General features: G+C 45.4%; 2 protein-coding genes across 3 annotated transcripts in view; both read left to right on the plus strand.

Moving 5' to 3' along the window:
• The window catches only part of LOC139549423 (phosphatidylinositol 4,5-bisphosphate 3-kinase catalytic subunit beta isoform-like), a 78,143-nt gene extending 64,995 nt beyond the window's left edge, over positions 1-13,148 (plus strand). For both annotated transcript variants that reach the window (XM_071359914.1, XM_071359915.1), the window contains exons 6-24: positions 173-355; positions 1,343-1,510; positions 2,596-2,685; positions 4,362-4,613; positions 4,731-4,827; positions 4,978-5,108; positions 5,198-5,248; positions 6,172-6,360; positions 6,573-6,694; positions 6,915-7,058; positions 7,653-7,752; positions 8,134-8,330; positions 8,448-8,557; positions 8,898-8,976; positions 9,505-9,672; positions 9,895-10,018; positions 10,121-10,266; positions 10,391-10,523; positions 10,642-13,148. In XM_071359914.1, the coding sequence (XP_071216015.1) occupies positions 173-355; positions 1,343-1,510; positions 2,596-2,685; positions 4,362-4,613; positions 4,731-4,827; positions 4,978-5,108; positions 5,198-5,248; positions 6,172-6,360; positions 6,573-6,694; positions 6,915-7,058; positions 7,653-7,752; positions 8,134-8,330; positions 8,448-8,557; positions 8,898-8,976; positions 9,505-9,672; positions 9,895-10,018; positions 10,121-10,266; positions 10,391-10,523; positions 10,642-10,779 (2,622 nt within the window). In that variant the 3' untranslated portion in view covers positions 10,780-13,148. The remainder of the gene's footprint in view (positions 1-172; positions 356-1,342; positions 1,511-2,595; positions 2,686-4,361; positions 4,614-4,730; positions 4,828-4,977; positions 5,109-5,197; positions 5,249-6,171; positions 6,361-6,572; positions 6,695-6,914; positions 7,059-7,652; positions 7,753-8,133; positions 8,331-8,447; positions 8,558-8,897; positions 8,977-9,504; positions 9,673-9,894; positions 10,019-10,120; positions 10,267-10,390; positions 10,524-10,641) is intronic.
• An 8,267-nt stretch (positions 13,149-21,415) lies between these two features.
• On the plus strand, positions 21,416-24,570 carry LOC139549651 (period circadian protein homolog 2-like). The gene is made up of 6 exons (XM_071360319.1): positions 21,416-21,437; positions 23,389-23,589; positions 23,784-23,832; positions 24,057-24,185; positions 24,273-24,292; positions 24,488-24,570. Exons 1-6 carry the CDS (start codon positions 21,416-21,418, stop codon positions 24,568-24,570), a joined length of 504 nt encoding a protein of 167 aa, XP_071216420.1.
• The last annotated feature ends 244 nt before the right edge of the window (positions 24,571-24,814 follow it).

The raw sequence follows: 24,814 nt of genomic DNA on the forward strand, positions 1-24,814 counted from the left end.
CCCCCGTCTTTCTCTAATGTTATTTTACTGTTTTTCAACCCCCCTTTGTCCTCTCACCTCGCTATCATGAGATTTCACTTATATATAGAACATTTTAAGTACACCACCATGTCTCTGGTCTCTCTCTATTGTGTGTGTTGACGTTAATGAGGATAATGCTGTCTCCCTCCAGGACACAGCCAGTCTGAAGGTGTGGCCCAGCACCAGTCCCAGTGAGCTGATGGAACAGGCGTTGAGGAAATGGCTGACGACCCACGGCCCCGAGGAGGAGGGACGCCAGGCCGAGCAGTACGTTCTGAGGGTCAGCGATAAGCTGGAGTTCCTCTGTGGAGACCACCCGCTCATACAGTACAAGGTGACCCTTTACTCTTAGGCTCAACCACAGTGCAAAGGGACCCTAATGATGCCCTATGACCCCTTCACCTTTAACCCCCAAACCCTCTGTAGAGTGCTTTCTTACCATCAAACTGCTCCTTTTCTCATTCTCTTACCCTCTACATGTGCTGTGATGACCTCAACTCTCCTCTGACAGTGACCTTGTTTATCTCAACCATTCCTTAATCATTAATGTCATAACCGTAACGGTTAACGTTCCAAGGTCAGAGCGTGTAGGGAGTGGGTTTAGGAATGTCTCCTTGTGTTTAACCATAAATGAGACTCAGTGATCCAGAAACAGTCATCTGACTGCTGTCCTAATAACGCCTCATTAATAACACTGTCTTCCTGGAACACATTACTGTTACTCACAGACCTGGTATGTGTGCATGACTGAATCCATCTGTGTATGAGTGTGTGTGTGTGTGTGTCTGTGTTTCCGTGTGTGATGAAGCAGACTGTGACCATTACACCCTGCAGAAAAGGGTGTCCTATCTGTGACCGTGTTTAGATCCAGGAACCATGTCTGTACATTAGATATGGGTTACCTTCCATCTGTGTGGCTGATTTCCTCTCTTTGACCTCTCATCGCTCCTCAGTTTTTTTTACTCTCCCTCTTCTGTCATCTCTTCAGAACATATAGGCTTGTCTGTCTCTGTCTGTCTGTCTGTCTGCGCACCATTCACATTTGTAAGGGACGGCAGGTAGCCTAGCGGTTAAGAGCGTTGGGCCAGTAACCGAAAGGTCGCTGGTTAGAATAAAAATGTAATTACGTGAAAAATCTGTCTGTGCCCTTGACCACAAGGCACTCAACCCTAATTGCAACTGCCAGTCGCTCTAGATAAGAGCATCTGCTACATTACAAAAAAACATTTAAAAGAAATTCAGTTTGGATGTGTGTGCACCAAAGACTGCATACAGAATAGTACTTTCTGTGTGTTAACATGTCTTCTCCTCTCTGTCCCAGTACATCAAAGCCTGTCTCCAGGCGAAGGAGTGTCCCCACCTGACCCTAGTCCAGGTCAGCACAGTCCAGGCCATGTTCGAGAAGGAGATCTCGGCCATCGGAGCTGTGGTCAACCGCAAGAGCTCCAACCCCCCCTTACCACTGCCCCCCAAGAGGAGGGGACCCTCGGTCAGTCACTCTCTGTCTGTGTGTGTGTGTAGTAGGTGTGTGTGTGTGTAGTAGGTGTGTGTGTGTGTAGTAGGTGTGTGTGTGTGTGTGTGTAGTAGGTGTGTGTGTGTGTAGTAGGTGCATGTTTGTGAGCATTTTCTCCAGACATTGCTAGCCGCTCTTAGCAGCTGCACTCTGACGTCATTCTGACGTTCCGTCTGGTTCTAAAGGCCAGGTGCAGTTTAATTGCTCATTAGAGCCTAATTGCCAAGGTACCATGACGACTGTCCCACAGTGACAGGTGACATTGGACAGTAAATGACACACCTGTCAGTCAATGCTTCAAATGTCAATCATTACAACTAAATGTCAACATCAACAAGACTCTATCTGATCTGAAAAGAAGAAAGACTGTGGTCAGACAGTGATGTCTTGTGGTAGTTGGGCCATTGACAGAAGGAGAAGTGAGTAGGACTTGAAGCACAACAGGCCTGTATACCCAGCAGCTCTCCAGGAGGGTGGAGCTTTGTTCTAGGTAGTGAGGAGAGGTTGAGAGGATCGACTGTTCTTGTGGTGGTGTCAGACGTTACAAAAATATACATGTACTCCTCTGTCGCATAGGCACTCACCTAAATACACACACTGATACACAGTACATATGCTTAAATTCAAAAACACTCTTGTTCACACACACAAACACACTTACAAAAACATTACTTTCATTTACACACACACACACACACACACACACACACACACACACACACACACACACACACACACACACACAGACACAGACACAGACACAGGAAGTGTGCTGCTTATTCATGTTTGTGGTCTGTAGTTGAGGGCCAGTCATGTGGAGTGTTTTTCCTGCTGTGCTGACCTTGACAAGTCTACTCTGCTTGACAACAGTGTGACTCACCCTTCAGTGTATGTGTGTTTGATATTCCTACAGTAAAGTATACTCTGTTCCTTGCTTACTCATGAAAATATTTATCTCCTCTGATACTCTACTTTCCTCTTCCCTCTGTTCCGCTCCTTCTCTCTCCTCTTTCCTCTGTTACTCGCCTCTCTTTCCTCTGTTACTTTGCTTCTCTCTCTAGCAAGTGAATACGTGTGTATGGGAGGTGTCTAACCAGTTTAAGATCGTCCTAATCAAAGGCAGCAAGGTGAACGCTGAGGAGACGGCCAAGGTAACCACTGATGATGATTACTTGATAGCAAACCTGGAATTTATGTTACATTTTTACTGTTTGCTCTGGGATGTACAGTTGAAATCGAAGTTTACATACACCTTAGCCAAATACATTTAAACTCAGCTTTTCACAATTCCTGACATTTAATCCTAGTAAAAATTCCCTGTCTTAGGTCAGTTAGGATCACCACTTTATTTTATGAATGTGAAATGTCAGAATAATAGTAGAGAGAATTATTTCAGCTTTTATTTCTTTCATCACATTCTCAGTGGGTCAGAAGTTAACATACACTCAATTAGTATTTGGTAGCATTGCCTTTAAATTGTTTAACTTTGGTCAAATGTTTCGGGTAGCCTTCCACAAGCTTCCCACAATAAGTTGGGTGAATTTTGGCCCATTCCTCCTGACAGAGCTGGTGTAAGTGAGTCAGGTTTGTAGGCCTCCTTGCTCGCACACACTTTTTCAGTTATGCCCACACATTTTCTATAGGATGGAGGTCAGGGGTTTGTGATGGCCACTCCAATACCTTGACTTTGTTGTCCTTAAGCCATTTTGGCACAACTTTGGAAGTATGTTTGGGGTAATTGTCCATTTGGAAGACCCATTTGCGACCATGCTTTAACTTCCTGACTGATGTCTTGAGATGTTGCTTCAATATATCCACATAATTTTCCGCCCTCATGATGCCATCTATTTTGTGAAGTGCACCAGTCCCTCCTGCAGCAAAGCACCCTCACAACATGATGCTGCCACCCACGTGCTTCACGGTTTGGATGGTGTTCTTCGGCTTGCAAGCCTCCCCCTTTTTCCTCCAAACATAACCATGGTCATTATGGCCAAACAGTTCTATTTTTGTATGATTTTGTACGAAAAGTACGATCTTTGTCACGATGTGCAGTTGCAAACCATAGTCTGGCTTTTTTATGGCGGTTTTGGAGCAGTGGCTTCTTCCTTGCTGAGCGGCCTTTCAGGTTATGTCGATATAGGACTCGTTTTACTGTGGATATAGATGCTTTTGTACCGGTTTCCTCCAGTATCGTCACAAGGTCCTTTGCTATTGTTCTGGGATTGATTTGCACTTTTTGCACCAAAGTACAATCATCTATAGGAGACAGAACGCGTCTACTTCCTGAGCGGTATGACGGCTGCGTGGTCCCATGCTGTTTATACTTGCGTACTATTGTTTGTACAGATGAACGTGGTACCTTCAGACGTTTGGAAATTGCTCCCAAGGATGAATCAGACTTGTGGAGGTCTACAATTCTTTTTCTGAGGTCTTGGCTGATTTCAAGGTAGGCCTTGAAATACATCCACAGGTACCTCCAATTGACTCAAATGATGTCAATTAGCCTATCAGAAGCTTCTAAAGCTATGACATAATTTTCTGGAATTTTCCAAGCTGTTTAAAGTTGTGATGGTGAAATAATCTGTCTGTAAACAATTGTTGGAAAAATGACTTGTCATGCACAAAGTAGATGTCCTAACAGACTTGCCAAAACTATAGTTTGTTAACAAGAATTTTGTGGAGTGGTTGAAAAACAAGTTTTATTGACTCCAACCTAAGTGTATGTAAACTTCCGACTTCAACTGTATTTATAACCCATGGACAGTAGAGCCCTGTTAGCGCTCACTATGATCCTGTTATGGTGAAGTAAACCCCTCTCTCTTTTCAGGTCCAGGTACGCGCAGGCTTGTTCCATGGCACAGAGCTGCTGTGTAAACCAGCGGTGAGCAGCGAGAGCAGCGGACGCTCCGAACACGTGTGGAACCTCCCGCTAGAGTTCGACATTACCGTGAGCGACCTGCCGCGCATGGCCCGCCTCTGCTTTGCCGTCTACGCCGTCATGGACAAGGTCAAGAAGCAGAAGTCCACCAAGAACGCCCACATCAACAAGTACCAGACCATCCGCAAGTCTGGCAAAGTGGTATGACACACACACAAAGCACAGGCATGCGCGTGCGCACACACACATACAGATATTTATCTCTGTCCTCTCTCTCTCGCTCTCGCTCTCGCTCTCGCTCTCTCTCTCTCTCTGCAGCACTACCCTGTAGCCTGGGTGAACACCATGGTGTTTGACTATAAAGGACAGCTGAAGACTGGAGATATCATCCTTCACAGCTGGTCTTCCTTTCCTGGTGAGCACACACACCCTCATGCACTTTACAAACCCTTGAATTAACCTATACACACTCACACCTACTCACACACACACTTCTGAAACTCACCTACATACTTATACACTAAATGTTAGTGGCATTTCTGAGTGATTTTTCTGTGTCCCCCAGATGAACTTGAAGAGATGCTGAACCCCATAGGAACCATCCAGACCAACCCTTACACTGAGAACACTACAGCACTCCACATCCACCTCCCTGACTACAACCCTCACACCATCCTTTTCCCCCCCTTTGACAAGGTGAGGACACACACACACTGACGTATTCAAACATGCTTATCATTATGAAGTATTTTGACCACTGATGTGTGTGTGGTCTACCTCTGCAGATTCTGGAGAAAGCTGCAGAGATCGCCGGGTCAAGCGACTGCTTGCCCATGGTACTGTCGTGAGTTCCAACAACTCAAACACTTACACACATACATATGTACTTCACACACAAGTGCTCCCTTTACTCCAGAGCAGCAGGCGCCAGGCATGTTGCAAGCATTTCTAGGACAGAAAGCAGACACCAAATGTGTCAGAGGGGAGGATATTGCTATGACTGGTTTCCAGGGCAACCCTGATCCAGGGTGGTGTTGGCAGGCTGGTGCACTATCACAATAGTGTCTCTCGGAGGAATCTGAGGCTAAGATCAGCCCTCCTGTTCCACAGACACACACACACACACACACACACACACACACACACACACACACACACACACAGTCTTGTACAGCTAACCTTGTGGGGACACACAATTCAGTCCCATTCAAAATCCTATTTTTCCTTACCTGTACTCTTACCCTAACCGTAACCCTAACCTAAAAATCGAACCTTAACCCTAGCTCTTAACCTTTAACATAATTCTAACCCTAACACAAATTCTAACCCTAAACTCCCTAGAAATAGCTTTTGACCTTGTGGGGACCAACAAAATCACCCATCCTAAAGCCCCTGTGGAACAGGACACACAGTTATGTAACACCGTGTGAAGCAGAGGGCTTGCCAAAACATGTCCCTTGCAGGGAGGTGTGTGTGTGGTGGAGGTTTTCTTACGGTCTCAAGCTTCAAGCTCTTATTCTGTCAACTAACAATGTTTCATTGTTGATCCACAAAGCAATCAAACATGCATGCAAGTACAGATCTATTTGTATTTATCTGATGGTGGAAAGGATTACATGCAGTGTACTCTGATTCCAGATCTGTGGTTAATGGTGACTGCTACCTTTAGCACCCCTTGCTACTCCTCTGTACGTAATGTGATTTCTTACCCTGTGCTGCCACCTAGAGGTGACTGACCACCTCTGCTGTTTCCCCACAGGGCCGAGGCGGTAAGAAGTTCCACATTGAGCTGAAGGAGATCATGGAGAGGGACCCTCTGTCCCAGCTGTGTGAGAACGAGAAGGACCTCATCTGGACACTACGCTACGACTGCATGGAGAACTTCCCCCAGTCACTGCCCAAACTGCTGCTCTCTGTCAAGTGGAGCAAACATGAGGACATGGCCCAGGTACATACTGTGCCACATGAACCTGTCTTGTGTATTGATAGTGTTTTTTAACACATTCAATTTCTTCTCAAGGGCAATAAACTAGTGTGCCTCAATAGTCAGATCCTAAATGAACCCCTAGCCCATACCACTATGCCCCTCATCAGTCCCCTTCAAATATCTGCTGTGCTCCTGTATTGGTTATTAATCATAGTGAATGATCGGTCTCTCAGCTTCAGGCCTTGCTGCAGATCTGGCCCAAGCTGAGTCCCAGGGACGCTCTGGAGCTGCTCGACTTTAACTACCCAGACCAGTACGTCAGAGAGTACGCTGTGGGCTGCCTGAGGGATATGAGGTAGTCCACACACTCACATACACGCTCACATACACGCTCACACATACAAATGCACACATTCCTATTCCTAGTTCACTTACTGTTGTAATGTCTTACTCACTATCTCTTCCTCTCCCCCCTCTCTCTTTTTCTCTCACCCCCCCTTCTGCTCCTGCTCTCCACCCTCTTCCTCTCTCTTTTCCTCTCACCCCCTTTCTGCCCCCTGCTCTCCCCCTCCCAGTGATGAGGAGTTGTCTCAGTACCTGCTCCAGCTGGTCCAGGTGTTACGTTATGAACCCTACTATGACTGTGCGCTCACCCGCTTCCTGCTGAACAGAGCCCAGTGCAACCGCAACATAGGACACTTCCTCTTCTGGCATCTCAGGTGAGAGAGAGCCATGTGCACGTGGTGTGTACATGAAAGATAATGTGTGTAAGGGTGTGTGTGTTTGTGTGTGTGTGTTTGTGTGTGTGTGTGTGTGTGTGTGTAAGGGTGTGTGTGTGTAAGGGTGTGTGTGTGTAAGGGTGTGTGTGTGTATGGGGCGTGCGTGCGTAAGGGTGCGTGCGTGCGTAAGGGTGCGTGCGTGCGTAAGGGTGCGTGCGTGCGTGTAAGTGTGCGTGTAAGGGTGCGTGTAAGGGTGCGTGTGCGTGTAAGGGTGCGTGTGCGTGTAAGGGTGCGTGTGCGTGTAAGGGTGCGTGTGCGTGTAAGGGTGCGTGTGCGTGTGTAAGGGTGCGTGTGTGCGTGTAAGGGTGCGTGTGTGCGTGTAAGGGTGCGTGTGTGCGTGTAAGGGTGCGTGTGTAAGGGTAAGGGTGTGTGTGTGTAAGGGTGTGTGTGGAAGGGTGTAAAGATTCAAAATACATTTTCCTCGACACAGGCTGTATTTTTTTGGTGGTGTGTGTTCCGTGAGGTCATGTGCATTAACCCACCCCAGGTATGACTGTCACTGTAACTGTAGGGTGACTGTGCTGCCCCCTGTAGGTCAGAGATGCACATGCCAGCCGTCGCTGTCCAGTTCTCTCTCATTCTGGAGGCTTACTGTCGCGGCAGCATCCCTCACATTGAGGTCCTGAAGAAACAGGTAAGGACCCCGACACGGGCGTGCTCCCGCCTTGACTCCAACCTTAACCTGTGAATGAATCACTACAGTACATCTAATTCTGTCACCACCTCTAATTCTATAGTTTCCCTTCAGTTCAGAATGGGGTTATTTATAAAGAAGTCAGATGACAGCAGCCTGACTTCTGACCTCTACTGCTTCCTGTTCACTGCTCTCCATCCCTTCTCTCCTTCCTGTTTTGGAATTAGCTACCACACTGTGGGATGTTTCAGGAAGCCCATGCTGTCATGCGTAGCATCTGTGTCGGATTTGAAAGGCAATACAGCAGTGGTGTAATTTCATAATTATTACATTGCGTTGCTTCTATGTTGTAACCACATTCCGCTCCCTCTCTACATCTAGGTGGAGGCTCTGAGCAAGCTGAAGTCTGTAAATGAGCTGATCAAGCTGGGCACCATCAAGAATGCCCGCAGTAAGACTAAGGAGGCAATGCTCACCAAAGAGGCCATGATGACTTGTCTGAGACAAAGTGGCTACACAGAGACCCTCTCTGACCTGCACTCTCCTCTCAACCCCAGTGTCCTGCTCTCTGGAATCAAGTAAGGGCCAGGGGGAGAGGGTTAGATGGGAGTGGAGAGGGGGGATGTGGATGACTATGATTTGACTCTCTCTCTTGCTCTATTTTTTGCTTTTCTCCCCTCTTTCAACCCTGCCAGTGTGGAGAAATGTCGGTACATGGACTCTAAGATGAAGCCTCTGTGGATCGTCTACAACAACAAGCTGCTGGGGGGAGACACCCTGGGAATCATCTTCAAGAATGGAGATGGTACAAGGGGGTTGGATCTAACATTGACATGTTAGTCATTTAGCAGACGCTCTTATCCAGAGAGACTTACATGAGCAATTAGGATTAAGTGCTTTGCTCAAGGAGACATCAACCAATTTTTCACCTAGTCAGCTGGGGGATTCGAACCAGCGACCTTTCAGTAAATGGCCCAATGCCCTTAACCGCTAGGCTACCATCCTCTAAGAGATGAAATGTAAGATCACTAAAGTTCAGGGGGAGAGAGCGAGGGAAGAATAGTGAGGTCAAGATGGAGGGATGTGTATTATGGAAGGTGATTTGAAGCTGGAAGGATGAATGAAAGACTCATCTCTCTTTCCAGACCTGAGACAAGACATGTTGACACTGCAGATCTTGAGGTTGATGGACCTGCTATGGAAGGAGGCCAATCTGGACCTTAGGTGTGTATATTAATGTAAAAGGTGTGTGTCCTCAGTCAGAATCTGTCAGTAAGGCTTGTTTGTTCCTGTTCTCTGTAGGGAAGCTGTGTTGGGGGGGAGGGACCCTTAATCACCCCCTGCTAGCCTGACCTCTAACCTCCCCACATCCATACCCCCAGAATCACACACCCACTACCCGCTTCTCATCCTAATCAAATCCACATACACTAGCGCTCGCTCTCATACTCTAACACACACACACACACACACAGTCTAACACATCTGGAGCTGAGCAGTGTGTGGGATTGTTTTGACAGTTGAGCTGGGGGGCAGGCTGTTAGGTTACAGGGACAAGGGTTCAGAGAGCAGAAGGAGCTCTGCAGAGAGGATCATAAAACCTCTGTGATGTGTTGTTTGGAGTGTGATCATGCGTACGTTCTGGTCACGTGCTGAGACAGAGCCGGGGAAAGGAAACAACATGGAGATAATTATAGGGTGCATCTCAATGGTGTTGATGATGATTCATTGGAACAAAATGTGTCTGTGCAGAATCGTGCCTTACGGTTGCCTAGCGACTGGTGACCGGTCAGGGCTGATCGAGGTGGTGTCGTCGGCGGATACCATCGCCAACATCCAGCTGACCAGTAGCAACGTGGCGGCCGCCGCAGCCTTCAACAAGGATGCACTGCTCAACTGGCTCAAAGAGAAGAACTCTGGGTAAGACCACACTTTGCCAACGGGTTTGTTTGTTTCTTACACCAGGGCTCTTTTTCAATGTGACTTTCCAAAAGTTCTGTGTATTACTGACCTATTTCATAGATATGTAACTGTATGTATATAACAGGCAACATGTTAGTGAGTTGCTATGCTTTGGCGGTGCAAACCCAGTGAAAGATCCCACTTGGCCAACACTTTATTTTGTGTTTGTGTACTATGCAGAGATGCTCTGGAGAAGGCGATCGAGGAGTTCACCCTGTCATGTGCAGGCTACTGCGTGGCCACCTACGTCCTGGGGATCGGTGACCGTCACAGTGACAACATCATGGTCCGCAGCACTGGACAGGTGGGTAGAGGTGCTCCCCTGTACAACAGGCTAAATCACAGAGGTTCATTTATGGAGTCTTTTAATGGAATCAAGTTCTTACATTGTGTGTGTGTGTCTCAGCTCTTCCACATAGACTTTGGGCATATCCTGGGGAACTTCAAGTCCAAGTTTGGCATCAAGAGGGAACGCGTCCCCTTCATCCTGACCCATGACTTCATCCACGTCATCCAACAGGGAAAGACGGGCAACACTGAGAAGTTTGGCAGGTGAGCTTCTGTCTCCTTTCACTACTCAGGTGATCCAGGCCGGGAACACTATCTGTTGCCTAGCTTTTATCATTTATCTACTTGAGTAAATGTATAGTGAACTGAATGTGTGTGTTGTGCCTAGTTTCCGTAATTACTGTGAACAGGCCTACCTGATTCTGAGGCGGAATGGGAACCTCTTCATCACCCTGTTTGCCCTCATGCTGACTGCTGGACTGCCAGAGCTCACCTCTGTCAAGGATATACAGTACCTTAAGGTAATTCACACACGCACTATATAGTTGGCCACGTCACATGGGCTACAGTTTACATGTGCTACAGAAGTAATGTGTGTTATGATAAGAGTAGTTAAGTCTCCTCCCTTCTCCCCTGTAGGACTCTCTGGCCCTGGGGAAGACCGACGACGAGGCACTGAAACAGTTCCGCCAGAAGTTTGACGAGGCACTGAGAGAGAGCTGGACCACCAAAGTCAACTGGATGGCCCACAACGTGGTCAAGGACAACCGCTCCTAGAACAGACAGACATCCTGAAGCTGGAGGGTTAAAGGTCAGGGGTTAGGAGGGTCTGAGGTCTATCCAGGGCTGGGACAACTGTGATTGAGGGGGCTAAGGTGTTGCTAAGGGGTGAAGACCAGACAGGACTGGACTTGGGGCCTTAAAGAAGGGAACCTAGAAGACCATCTTAAACACACATGCTCTTACAGGCTAAAATCCCCCTCCCTTTGCCTTTCCTCTGGCTTTTGAAGCTGCTGTGTGCCTCCAGCCAGTCAAGCAATCCCATTGTCTCTCCCTGGTCTTGTGACATATATTTGTGGGTAATGTGGTTGCGTGTTTTGCACTCGCTCAGTGAGAGTCAGAGCCCAACACCTGAGCAATAGTGTGGCCTCTCCGACCCCCCCCTTCCCCCCCCTCATTGTAAATGGACCGCCCCCATGGAGCCAGAACTAAACTGAACTAATGAGGAAGGGGACAGGGGTGGTTTCACCCACCTATCAGCAGGACTTCTGATCTGCCTTGTGTTGGACTTAAAGGGAGAGGTCAGGGTTGACCACACCCACTCCAGGCCTTGCACCAGACAGTTTGATTGACAGCACACGTAAAGACTGAGGACCAAAGCGGCTCACCCACGTGTCTTTAAATGACACCAAAACGTGCACATGGCCAGAGGAAGTGGGTCTTATCCTCACGAGGCCTCCAGTTCATCTTGAAAGTGTGCCTAAAAACTGGAACAGATTGTATCTTTTAGTTTTTTTCCATGTTTTATTTTATTGCCATTTAAGATTTAATTATATCTAAGATGTTTAAGATGTATATGTGCCAGACTACTAGAGAGAGAAAAGAGAGAGAGACCCTCTGATCCTGTGGTCTTGAGAAACGGAGTCACTCATGACCAAATTGTCTGGACGCCTCCTCCCGACAGCTAAACAAAAGTTTGTGCAGGTTTTTCAACTTTATGCACTCCGCTGTCCCCTCCTAGTAGCTAGCTAGTTATTTCCCTCGTTGTAACCTTAACAGAACTGCGAGAAAGCAGTGCTCAGCATGCTGGGGCAAAGAACACTGTGTAACACAGATTTGGCGTGCATGCTGTACGCTCCACACTGAATAGACCATCCCGGTGACATCCAGATGGTTACCAATATTATAATAGTTCTCATGAAGGCTGCTATCCTACTTGGAATAAAACAAACTGTAGGGAAAGATTTGGCCGAGTTAACATTCGCCGATTTATTTGGTGGTTTAGCTTTAGGGAAGAGGCATCCATGGGGGTGGGGCGGTTCAATTTGGTCACGCAGCTTCTGCCTTTGAGAAAAGGGGTGAATTGGACCATCAAACACTGGCACCATTTTAAAGAAAGGAGGGAGGGAGGGAAAGAGAGCTTAAAATGTTTCTAAAACTTTATTTTGTGTTCCTGCTTTGGAATGTGGATGTAACATTCCTGTGTTCCATTTTATCAAATCATGGTTGTTTTTGGGCAAACAGAACAGGCACAAAGGGTGAGTCATCACCACACTACCCCATAGAGGTATTATCACTACCCCATAGAGGTATTATCACTACCCCATAGAGGTATTATCACTACCCCATAGAGGTATTATCACTACCCCATAGAGGTATTATCACTACCCCATAGAGGTATTATCACTACCCCATAGAGGTATTATCACTACCCCATAGAGGTATTATCACTACCCCATAGAGGTATTATCACTACCCCATAGAGGTATTATCACTACCCCATAGAGGTATTATCACTACCCCACACTACCCCATGTCTTAGACAGACTTGCCTAAGGATGCCAGAACTAGTCTTTCAAAGCACAAAACTGCTCACATGATAACCACAATGAAAGAACTCACTAAGAAATAACTGAAGCATGTAACTAAAATGCCTTTTAGGACCAAAACAAAGAGAGAACTTTGTCGTTTTAGGTTTGTTTTGACTGTTTTTAATAATCTGTTCAAAAATCGAATGTTTGTGTGAAAAATTTGTCTTTTTTTTTTTTACGAGTATTTGTTTTTTAGATCAGCTGAAATGGGCAGAGTTTAGGACCTGTGGGAGGGGTTTGCCAGCAGAAGGCGTAACACTGCGATTCAAAGCTACTTCCTGGGTTTGTCATGAGGGGCTCTTCCAGTATCTGTGTTTTGATTTTGTGCAATATCTGTATAGGAGTCTACATGTATATTATGTAAATGATCCCTTGGGCCCTAATGCCTGAGGCTATAATGGTTGTCACTGTGGGTTAATGTGTATTGCTGCTGTATTTCTCACCGCTAGCCTTCTTAAGTTTCTCAGACACTGAATATTGTCAAATGTACAGGCTTTAATGGTTTTGCAGTTTTTTGTTTTCATATGAGTTTTATTAAAGTTATTTTCCATCTAACTGCATTTTTCTTTTGTAATACATTTTTGTGTGTTTGCGCGGGTGCGAACGTGCGTGTGTGCCCCTTCAATCACTGCAGTGCCAGCGAGTCTGCGTATAAGATGTGGTATATTTGCATAACAACTTGGCAGTGCACAGGGACGAGCACAGATTTGATCCCTGTGGCTATGGCACTGTGATGAATACAGATTGACTCCAGGCCCAGAGAGCCTGCATTCTTTCCACTGTGGTTGTGTGAGTGAAGGAGGGAGAGCACAGTGGGGCCCAGCTCTGCTCTGCTGGAGGGGACCAACATGCCTCTCTACTGATGGCATGTGGTGGTGGTGGTGATGCCATACATGGTGGAGTAGCCAATAACCCTTATTGCCAGGTTATGGATCCTGAATAGAACTTGGTTGTGGGTCAACAGCTACCTGGATTCAATCTGGAGATAGCAGGTCACAGTGCCATGTAGCTGTTAATAACTGCAAATGCCATGATTGATAGGTTGTTGTTTCTCTGCGAAAGGTGTCAGTGGGTATCTTGGCAACCTCCTATGAGCTGTCAAGTTGAACACAAGCTTGTTTTATTGGGTCAAAAGTGATAACTGAAGGGAAAAAAATGCATGTGCAAGTGTGAAAATGAAGTGATATAATTACATACAGCTTGTTCCAAGTCAGCAACACTCATTGACTCAACTACTACATGTGCTGTCATCTTTGATTGCAATGGCTAATTATGGTGCATTTATGGAATAACTACCATTCTATTATTTCCCCAGCACTCTAGCTTGGGTAATAGTTGTTTACTTCAAGAACTCTGAATTAAAAAGGGGAATGGGTGGGTGGATAGCCCCTTCCTCCCCTATTCAATTTTCTTCCTACACAATTTTGTGTGTTTGTCCCCTATTCTCTGTCTGCAGTTGAAATAACTGGTCTTTTATATTGCTCTGTTTCCAGTGGCACTGATGGAGGCCCACTCACTCTGTTTGAATCTTCCTCCGGTACCATATTCACGTCATAACACAGCTGTAGGTCACTCTTGACCTCCGTGAATACCAAACAGGTCATTAACGGCCTTAAACCCGGACATTAGTGAATGTAACAAGCCAGAGAAGCAGATACTGGGTGTCTAATAATCACAAGCCATGAGATGTGTGTTTGTGGCGTTTGGCCAGTGACTCACGCTTGACACCAACTTCCTTTTCAATGTCCACCACCGTTGAATGGTAATGTGGTTAGAGCCCTCGATCTTGGTCTCCTGGGTACGTAAGAGGCTTGTTTGATATTGAGTGTTTTCCTGCCTTCTGTAGATCTGTGTGCAACGTGTCTGTTATGGTCTATGATAGCCTATCGGGAGGAGGTCAGAGACCTGGCAGTGTGGTGCCAGGACAACAACCTCTCCCTCATTGTCATCGAGACGAAGGAGCTGATCGTGGACTACAGGAAACGGATGGTCGAGCGCGCCCCCATCCAAATTGGGCTGTAGTGGAGCGGGTTGAGAGCTTTAAAAAAAAGCCCTAAATTAAATTTGTCAATCAACTAATACCCTTGTTGATACATGTGGAAGGGTATGGTCCACAAGTTGCGACATTAGAAAATGAAGGGTACTGGAATAGAAGGGTATCTATTAGTCAGCAGGTAGCCTGGCGTGTAGGAGCGTTGGGCCAGTTACCGGAAGGTTGCTGGATCGAATCCCGGAGCAGCCAAGGTAAAAATCTGTTCTGCCCTTGACCAAGGCAGTTAACCTCCCGGGGATGTCTATTAAGGCAGCCCCCAGCACCTCTGACTCACAGGAGTTGGGTTAAATACGGAAGACACATTTTGGTTGAAAGCAGTCAGTTGTGCAACGGACTAGGTATCCCCTTTTCCCATTGCTATGTTATGACTTCCAGGAATGACCAGCAGAGGGAGCCATGGAAGCTACTTATTTAGTCCTCTTCCAGTAACAGGATAGACTAGACCAGCTCATCACTAAGACAGCAGTTCACATCATGGCAAATCTTATATGCATGTTCATAAATTATGCATGTTCATAAATCATACATTACACATCTATGCGCATGTCATAATCATGACAGAGCATATTCTACATGTTCAGCTGATTAACGCTCTCTTCACTGTGACCTTTATATGTGGGTAATGGTTGTCACCTGCAGCTCCAGAAATGGAGTAATCAATCAGAAGTCCATTAAATCAATGAAACCTCTGAAGCCTGCAGAATAGCAGAGATTGTGCAACCACAATGTTGGTCCCATGTTTCATGAGCTGAAATAAAATATCCCAGAAATGTTCCTTACACATTTGTTTACATCCGGGTTAGTGAGCATTTCTCCTTTGTCAAGTTAATCCATCCAGCTGACAGTTGTGGCATATCAAGAAGCTGATTAAACTGCATGATCATTACACAGGTGTACCTTGTGCTGGGGACAATAAAAGGCCACTAAAATGTGCAGTTGTCTCACAACACAATGCCACAGATGCCTCAAGTTTTGAGGGAGCGTGCAATTGGCATGCTGACTGCAGGAATGTTCACCGGAGCTGTTACCAGAAAATTGAATGTTAATTTATCCACCGTAAGCCGCCTCCAACATTGTTTTAGAGAATTTGTCAGGACGTCCAACCGGCCTCACAACCACAGACCACGTGTCATTTGATTTGATTGATTAGGATCCCCATTAGCCGACGCCAGTGGCAACAGCTAGTCTTTACTGGGGTCGAAGACGTTACGGATAAAATACTTTTACAATTTACATACTTTTAAAAACATGAACATGTATATGTGTGTGTATCTATCTGTTACACACACATGTCAGTACATACACACAACAAGTAGGTCACATGTAGGCAAGCGGTTTGCTGACATCAACGTTTTGAACAGAGTTCCCCATGGTGGTGGTGGGGTTATGGTATGGGCAGGCATAAGCTACGGAACACGAACACAATTGCACTTTATCAATTGCAATTTGAATGCTCAGAAGAGACAGCATGACGAGATGCTGAGTCCCATTGTCGTGCCATTCATCATGATAATGCACTGCCCCATGTCGCAAGGATCTGTACACAATTCCTGAAAGCTGAAAATGTCAGTTCTCCATGGCCTGCAGACATGTCACCCATTGAGCATTCTTGGAATGCTCTGGATCGACATGTACGACAACGTGTTCCAATTCCCGTCAATATCCCGAAACTTCGCACAGCCATTGAAGAGGAATGGGACAACATTCCACAGACCATAATCAACAGCCTGATCAACTCTATGCAAAGGAAATGTCGAGCTGCATGAGGCGAATGTGGTCACACCAAATACTGACTTTCTGATCCACAACGCTATTTAAATGTTTTTAGGTATCTGTGACCAACAGTATATTCAGACCCCTTGACTTTTTCCACATTTTGTTTACGTTACAGCCTTATCAAATTGATTAAATAAAAATGTAATTTACACATAATACCTCACAATGACAAAGCGAAAACAGGTTATTAGAAATTTTTGCAAGTGTATTACGAATAAAAAACATACCTTATTTAATATTCAGACCCTTTGCTATGAGACTCAAAATTGAACTCAGGTGCATCGTGTTTCCATTGATCATCCTTGAGATGTTTCTACAACTTGATTGGAGTCCACCTGTGGTAAATTCAATTGATTGGACATTATTTGGAAAGGCACACACCTCTCTATATAATGTCCCACAGTTGACAGTGCATGTCAGAGCAAATACCAAGCCATGAGGTCGAAGGAATTGTCCGTAGAACTCCGAGACAGGATTGTGTCGAGGCACAGATCTGGGGAAGGTACCAAAACATTTCTGGAGCATTAAAAGTCCCCAAGAACACAGTGGCCTCCATCATTCTCAAATGGAAGAAGTTTGGAATCACCAAGACTCCTAGATGTCAGCTAACAATATGTAGATTGGTAAATTAGTCTAGTCAGCTATTTAAATGTATCTAATCATCTGACCATGAAGGGCAAGTGCCTAGGGGCCCTGACCTCTAGGGTGCCCCCATTGACTTTGGTAGTCCCTCTAATCCAGATGTCATACTAACATGGCATAAGTCATGGTAAAATGTGTAGAATTGCAGGAAATTTGCTTAAAACGGCAAAAAAAATTCTCCACTATGGCAAGAAATGTAGAATTGCACGATATTGGCTGTAAAACTGCAAATGTTTCTCTCCGCCGCATGGCAAAAAGTGTAGAATTGAATAAAACTTGCTTTAAAACTGCAACAGAGGGGGACCACTAAAATATTTTACCCTCGAGGTTGGGCCCCAAAACAAAATCTGGCTTCAGCCTCCAAAAAGCTTGTGCCGGACTTGCATGTAGACCTAATACACTCACAATTTCAGGTTCATTTAGAAACCTCAAAGTAAGTCCTTTTTATAGTGTTCTCATTGTAGGCTACTGTGGACATCTCATCAAATAAAATGTAATTTGTCCCGTGTCGAATACAACAGGTGTAGTAGACCTTACAGCACAAGCCCTTAACCAACAATGCAGTTCAATAAATTGAGTTAAGAAAATATTTTTTTTAAATAAACTAAAGTAAAACATTTTTTTATAAGTAACACAAGAAAATGACATATCAGTAATGAGGCTATATACAGGGGGTACCGGTATCCAGTCAATGTGCGGGGGTAAAGGTTGGTCAAGGTCACTTGTAAAGTGACTATGCATAGATAATAAACAGCGAGTAGCAGCAGTGTAAAAACAAATGGGGGGGGTCAATGTAAATAGTCCAGGTGGCCACTTAATTAATTGTTCAGTAGTCTTATGGCTTGGGGGTAGAAGCTGTTAAAGAGCCTTTTGGTCCTAGACTTGGCACTCCAGTACTGCTGGCCGTGCGCTAGCAGAGAGAACAGTCTATGACTTGGGTGACTGGAGTCTTTGACAGGTTTTTGGGGCCTTCCTCTGAAACCGCCTAGTATTTACAGGACCAGTCAAAAGTTTGGACACACCTACTCATTCCAGGTTTTTTCTTTATTTTTTAAACTATTTTCTACATTGTAGAATAATAGTGACGGCATCAAAACTATGAAATAACACGTTATTATATATTTTTTTTATTTAACATTTATTTAACTAGACAAATAAGTTAAGAACAAATTCTTATTTACAATGAAGGCCTACTCCGGCCAAACCCAGACGACGCTGGGCCAATTGTGCTCCGCCCTATGGGACTCCCAATCGTGGCCGGATGTGATACAGCCTGGAATCACGTAGTAACCAAAAAATTGTTAAACAAGTCAAAATAAGTTAAAGGAAAAATTAATATATTTTATATTTGAGATTCTAAGAATTAGCCACCCTTTACCTTGATGACAGCTTTGCACACTCTTGGAATTCTCTCAACCAGCTTCATGAGGTAGTCACCTGGAATATATTTCAATTAACAGGTGTGCCTTCTTAAAAGTTAATTTGTGGAAATTCTTTCCTTCTTAATGCGTTTGAGACAATCAGTTGTGTTGTGACAAGGTTGGGGTGGTATACAGACGATAGCCCTATTTGGTAAAAGACCGAGTCCATGTTATGGCAAGAACAGCTCAAATAAGCAAAGAGAAGCATCAGTCCATCATTACTTTAAGACATGAAGGTGAGTCAACGCAGAACATTTCAAGAACTTTGAAAGTTTCTTCAAGTGCAGTCGCAAAAACCATCAAGCGCTATGTTGAAACTGGCTCGAATGAGGACCGCCACAGGAAAAGAAGACCCAGAGTTACCTCTTTTGCAGAGGATAAGTTCATTAGAGTTACCAGCCTCAGAAATTGCAGCCCAAATAAATGCTTCACAGAGTTCAATTAACAGACACATCTCAACATCAACTATTCAGAGGAGACTGCGTGAATCAGGCCTTCATGGTCGAATTGCTGCAAAGAAACCACTACTTAAGGACACCGAAAAGTAGAAGAGACAAGCTTGGGCAAAGAAACATGAGCAATGGACAATAGACCAGTGGAAATCTGTCGTTTCGATTTTTTTGGTTTCCAACCGCTGTGTCTGAGACGCAGAGTAGGTGAATGGATGATCTCTGCATGTGTGGTTCCCACCGTAAAGCATGGAGGAGGAGGTGTGATGGTGTGGGGTTCTTTGCTGGTGACACTGTCAGGGATTCATTTTGAATTCAAGGCACACTTAACCAGCATGGCTACCACAGCATTCTGCAGCGATACGCCATCCCATCTGGTTTGGGCTTAGTGGGACTATCATATGTTTTTCAACAGGACAATGACCCAACACACCTCCAGGCTGTGTAAGGGCTATTTGACCAATAAGGAGAGCGATGGAGTGCTGCATCAGATGACCTGGCCTCCACAATCACCCGAAGTCAACCCAATTTAGATGGTTTGGGATGAGTTGGACGGCATAGTGAAGGAAAAGCAGCCAACAAGTGCTCAGCACATGTGGGAAGTCTTTCAAGGCAGTTGGAAAAGCATTCCAGGTGAAGCTGGTTGAGAGAATGCCAAAAATGTGCAAAGCTGTCATCAAGGCAAAGGGTGGCTACTTTGAAGCATCTAAAATATAAAATATATGTTGATTTGTTTAAAACTTTTTTTGGTTACTACATGATTCCATTAGTGTTATTTCATGGTTTTCATGTCTTCACTATTATTCTACAATGTAGAAAATAGTCAAAATAAAGAAAAACCCTTGAATGAGTAGGTGAGTCCAAACTTTTGACTGGTACTGTAGGTCCTGGATTTCAGGAGGCTTGGCCCCAGTGATGTACTGGGCTGTTCAGCGCTCCTTTTCTTATAATCCATGATCAGCTAATTTGTCTTGCTCACATTGAGGGAGAGGTTGTTGTCCTGGCACCACACTGCCAGGTCTCTGACCTCCTCCCTATAGGCTGTCTCATCCTTGTCAGTGATCAGGCCTGCCACTGTTGTGTTGTCAGCTAACTTAATGATGGTGTTGGAGTCATGCTTGGCCACGCAGTCGTGGATTAACAGGGTGTACAGGAGGGTACTATGCATACACCCCTGAGGGGCCCCATTGTTGAGTATCAGTGTGGCAGATGTGTTGTTGCCTACCCTTACCACCTGGAGGCGGCCCGTCAAGGATCCAGTTGCAGAGCGAGGTGTTTAGTCCGAGGGTCCTTAGCTTAGTGATGAACTTTGTGGGTACTATGGTGTTGAAAGCTGAGCTGTAGTCAATGAACAGCATTCTCACATAGGTGTTCTTTTTGTCCAGGTGTGAAAGCGCAGTGTGGAGTGAGATTCACATTGCGTCATCTGTGGATCTGTTGGGGCGGTATGTGAATTGGAGTGGGTATAGGGCATCATGGTGTTGATGTGAGCCATGACCAGCTTTTCAAAGCACTTCATGGCTACCAACGTGAGTTTTACTGTGCGGTAATCATTTAGGCAGGTTACCTTCGCTATCTTGGGCAAAGGGACTGTGGTGGTCTGTTTGAAAATGTCAGTGAAGACACTTGACAGATGGTCTGCGCATGCTTTGAGTACATGTCCTGCTAATCCGTCTGGCTTTGTGAATGTTGACCTTTTTAAAGGTCTTGCTCACATCGGCTACAGAGAGCGTGATCACGCAGTCGTCCGGAACAGCTGGTGCTCTCATGCATGCTTCAGTGTTGCTGGCCTCAAAGCGAGCATTAAAGGCATTTAGCTCATCTGGTAGGCTCGCATCACTGGGCAGCTCGTGACTAGGATTCCCTTTGTAGTCCATAATAGTTTTCAAGCCCTTCCACATCCGACCAGCGTCAGAGCCGTCCCTGAACAAAGGGGGGGTAAAAATCAAAAGTAACAGTCAGTATCTGGTGTGGCCACCAGCTGCATTAAGTACTGCAGTGCATCTCCTCCTTGTGGACTGTACCAGATTTGCCCGTTCTTGCTGTGAGATGTTACCCCACTCTTCCACCAAGGCACCTGCAAGTTCCCAAACATTTCTGGGGGGAATGGCCCTAGCCCTCACCCTCCGATCCAACAGGGCCCAGACATGCTCAATGGGATTGAGATCCGGGCTCGTCGATGGCCATGGCAGAACACCGACATTCCTGTCTTGCAGGAAATCACACAGAACGAGCAGTATGGCTGGTGGCATTGTCATGCTGGAGGGTCATGTCAGGATGAGCCTGCAGGAAGGGTACCACATGAGGGAGGAGGATGTCTTCCCTGTAACGCACAGCATTGAGTTTGCCGTCAATGACAACAAGCTCAGTCCGATGATGCTGTGACACACCGCCCCAGACCATGACGGACCCTCCACCTCCAAATCGATCCCGCTCCAGAGTACAGGTATCGGTGTAATGCTCATTCCTTCGACGATAAACATGAATCCGACCATCACCCCTGGTGAGACATAACGGCGACTCCTCAGTGAAGAGCACTTTTTGCCAGTCCTGTCTGGTCCAGCGACGGTGGGTTTGTGCCTATAGGTGACGTTGTTGCCGGTGATGTCTGGTGAGGACTTGCCTTATAACAGGCCTACAAGCCTAAGTCCATCCTCTCTCAGCCTATTGCGGACAGTCTGAGCACTGACGGAGGGATTGTGTGTTCCTGGTGTAACTCGGGCAGTTGTTGTTGCCATCCTGTAGCTGTCCCGCAGGTGTGATGTTCAGATGTACCGATCCTGTGCAGGTGTTGTTACACGTGGTCTGCCACTGCGAGGACGATCAGCTGTCCATCCTGTCTCCCTCTTACACCTGCATTGCTTGCTGTTTGGGGTTTTAGGCTGAGTTTCTGTACAGCACTTCGAGATATTAGCTGATGTACGAAGGGCTATATAAAATAAACTTGATTTGATTTAGGCGTCTCACAGTACGGACATTGCTATTTATTGCCCTGGCCACATCTGCAGTCCTTATGCCTCCTTGCAGCATGCCTAAGGCACGTTCATGCAGATGAGCAGGGACCCTGGGCATCTTTCTTTTTGTGTTTTTCAGAGTCAGTAGAAAGGGCTCTTTAGTGTCCTACGTTTTTATAACTGCGACCTTAATTGCCTACCGTCTGTAAGCTGTTTGTCACGATCGTCAATGGGAGAGAGAGAGGACCAAGGCGCAGCGTGTGGAAAATACATCTTCTCTTTATTAGAAGAAGGACAACGAAACAAAACAACAAACAGACGAACGTGAAGCTATCAAAGACTAAGTGCAAACATGCAACATAGACACAGACAATTACCCACAAAACCCCAATGCCTATGACTGCCTTAAATATGGCTCTCAATCAGAGACAATGAACCACAGCTGCCTCTAATTGAGAACCAATCTAGGCAGCCATAGACATAACTAGACAACTACACTAGACACTACAAAAACACATACATTCCCCATGTCACACCCTGACCTAACTAAAAAACATAAAGAAAACAAAGAATACTAAGGCCAGGGCGTGACACTGTTAGTGTCTTAACAACCGTTCCACAGGTGCATGTTCATTAATTGTTTATGGTTCATTGAACAAGCATGGGAAACAGTGTTTAAACCCTTTACAATGAAGATCTGTGAAGTTATTTAGATGTTTACGAATTATCTTTGAAAGACAGGGTCCTGAAAAGGGGACATTTCTTTTTTTGCTGAGTTTTGTAAAGTTAAAGTTATCAAAAATATAAACAGTAAAGTACAGATACCTAAAACAACTACTTAAGTAGTATTTTAAAGTATTTTTCCTACTTTTAAGTACTTTACACCACTGCACACAACCAAATGAAAAAGTGTATTACGTTCCTTTGCCAACCCATGTGGGATATGCTGCCTGCAACACATTTCAACAAAGAACAAATTGTACTGTTTGTACAATTTGCTCCCACTCAAAAATGAGTTTGTTTTTTTAAATCAATGACTATGGCACATTAGTCCCAGTGACGTCTCTTCTCTCAGGGAAAAGTGTGTTGTTGCCAGCCAAAATGTCTTTACTTTCCCTTACTTGTTCCATAGAACACTTGAAACTCAGTCACTTGAAGCTCCACAAAATAATCAATCTCCTGTAGTCGGTACAGGTTGAAGAGCACTTTAGTGAGGGAACATAATGTGTTCTTACACAGACAGACAGACAGACCGTACGTCAATTTCAGATACAGACAGAGGAGTACCCTTGACCTTTCTGATAATGACCACCAAATCAGCAAATGTTCAGACCATTCTGAAACAGACCGATTCATCTTTTTGGGGAGGTTTATTTGTTTGTATGTTTTTTTGCCAATAGCACATTTTTACAATTACAGTACAATTAATGCAATGTTATAGCCAGGTTCAGGATATTTGTATTTATTTATATTTATTATGTTTAGTTTTTTTCCCAATAGGATATTTTGCTGTGGCTGTCTCTCTCATCACAGGGAAGATAGTGTACATCTCGGACCAGGCGGCGACCATCTTGCACTGCAATCGGGAGCGGTTCACCAACGTTAAGTTTGTAGAGTTCCTGAACCCTCAGGATGTCAATGTGTTCTACAGCTTCACCACACCCTACAATCTGCCCTCCTGGAGCATGTGCACTGGAACAGGTACCTATGTCCCTTCTATACACTCAACGATACAAGCTGTTACTACAGTACCCACGCATATGCATGATGAAGCACATCTACAGGCATATCCAGTGGATATTGATGAGCAGCAGGTAGGCTGTTGGAAATAGACTCAACTGGATTAATCTGGCTGCTTGGATATATATATATAACTCTCTCTTGCTCTCTCTCAGAATCAGCTCCCACGGAGTGCAGGCTGGAGAAATCTTTCTTCTGCCGCATCAGTTGAGCAGGAAACCATCGATCATAAGGGGGAGGATTAGAGTGGTAGGGAGAGAGGAGAGATGAGATTAGGGAGTCAGTTTTGGACTTTTATCACCACCTAGTGGTTAGTGACTCTACTAAGGAGTTCTGTATGATGTAAAGAAGCAATTTAGTGTTGAACAGGGGGAGGTAGCGTTGGTATGTATGTATGTTGTGACTCCATGCTCTGTGTGTGTGGTGCATAGTGGTGGAAGGGGGAGAGGAGGGAGCCTGCAGTACTTCCCTTTCCGTATCACCCCCTACCTGTTGAAGGTCCAGGATGCTGAGTTGGCTGAGGAAAAGTCCTGCTGCCTGCTACTGGCTGAGGAACAGTCCTGCTGCCTGCTACTGGCTGAGGAACAGTCCTGCTGCCTGCTACTGGCTGAGGAACAGTCCTGCTGCCTGCTACTGGCTGAGAGGGTACGGTCGGGCTACGATGGTAAGACACACACAGACATCAGTCTCTCTGTGATCTCAATGTCTCTCTCAGCACTATCGAACAGTGAGTCTGATACACACACTAGAATGCACACATACATTCAATCCTAATGCCCATTTACAGCCCAACACACACACACTCAACACAATCTGTCTCTTTCACATAATTTCTAACTGTTTCTGTTTTCCTTCCCAGACTCCAGGATCCCTTCTGACAAGCGCATCTTCACCACGACACACACACCCAGCTGTGTGTTCCAGGACATAGATGAGAGGTGAGGTCATTAACATTTATACACAACACCTCATCTGTTTATGTGCAAGGCTCAAGAAAAAATGGCGCCAGAGAAGATGGCTAACGTTTTACGTGTTCCCAACCGATTGTGTTCTTTTGTTTGTTTGTTAATAACTTACTTTTTAACTTATTTTGTACATAATGTTGCCACTACCGTCTCTTATGACCGAAAATAACTTCTGGACACCAGGACTACAATTACTCACCACGGACTAGCAGAATCCTTTT

This window comes from Salvelinus alpinus, chromosome 22, assembly GCF_045679555.1.
Source record: "Salvelinus alpinus chromosome 22, SLU_Salpinus.1, whole genome shotgun sequence".
Lineage (NCBI taxonomy): Eukaryota > Metazoa > Chordata > Actinopteri > Salmoniformes > Salmonidae > Salvelinus > Salvelinus alpinus.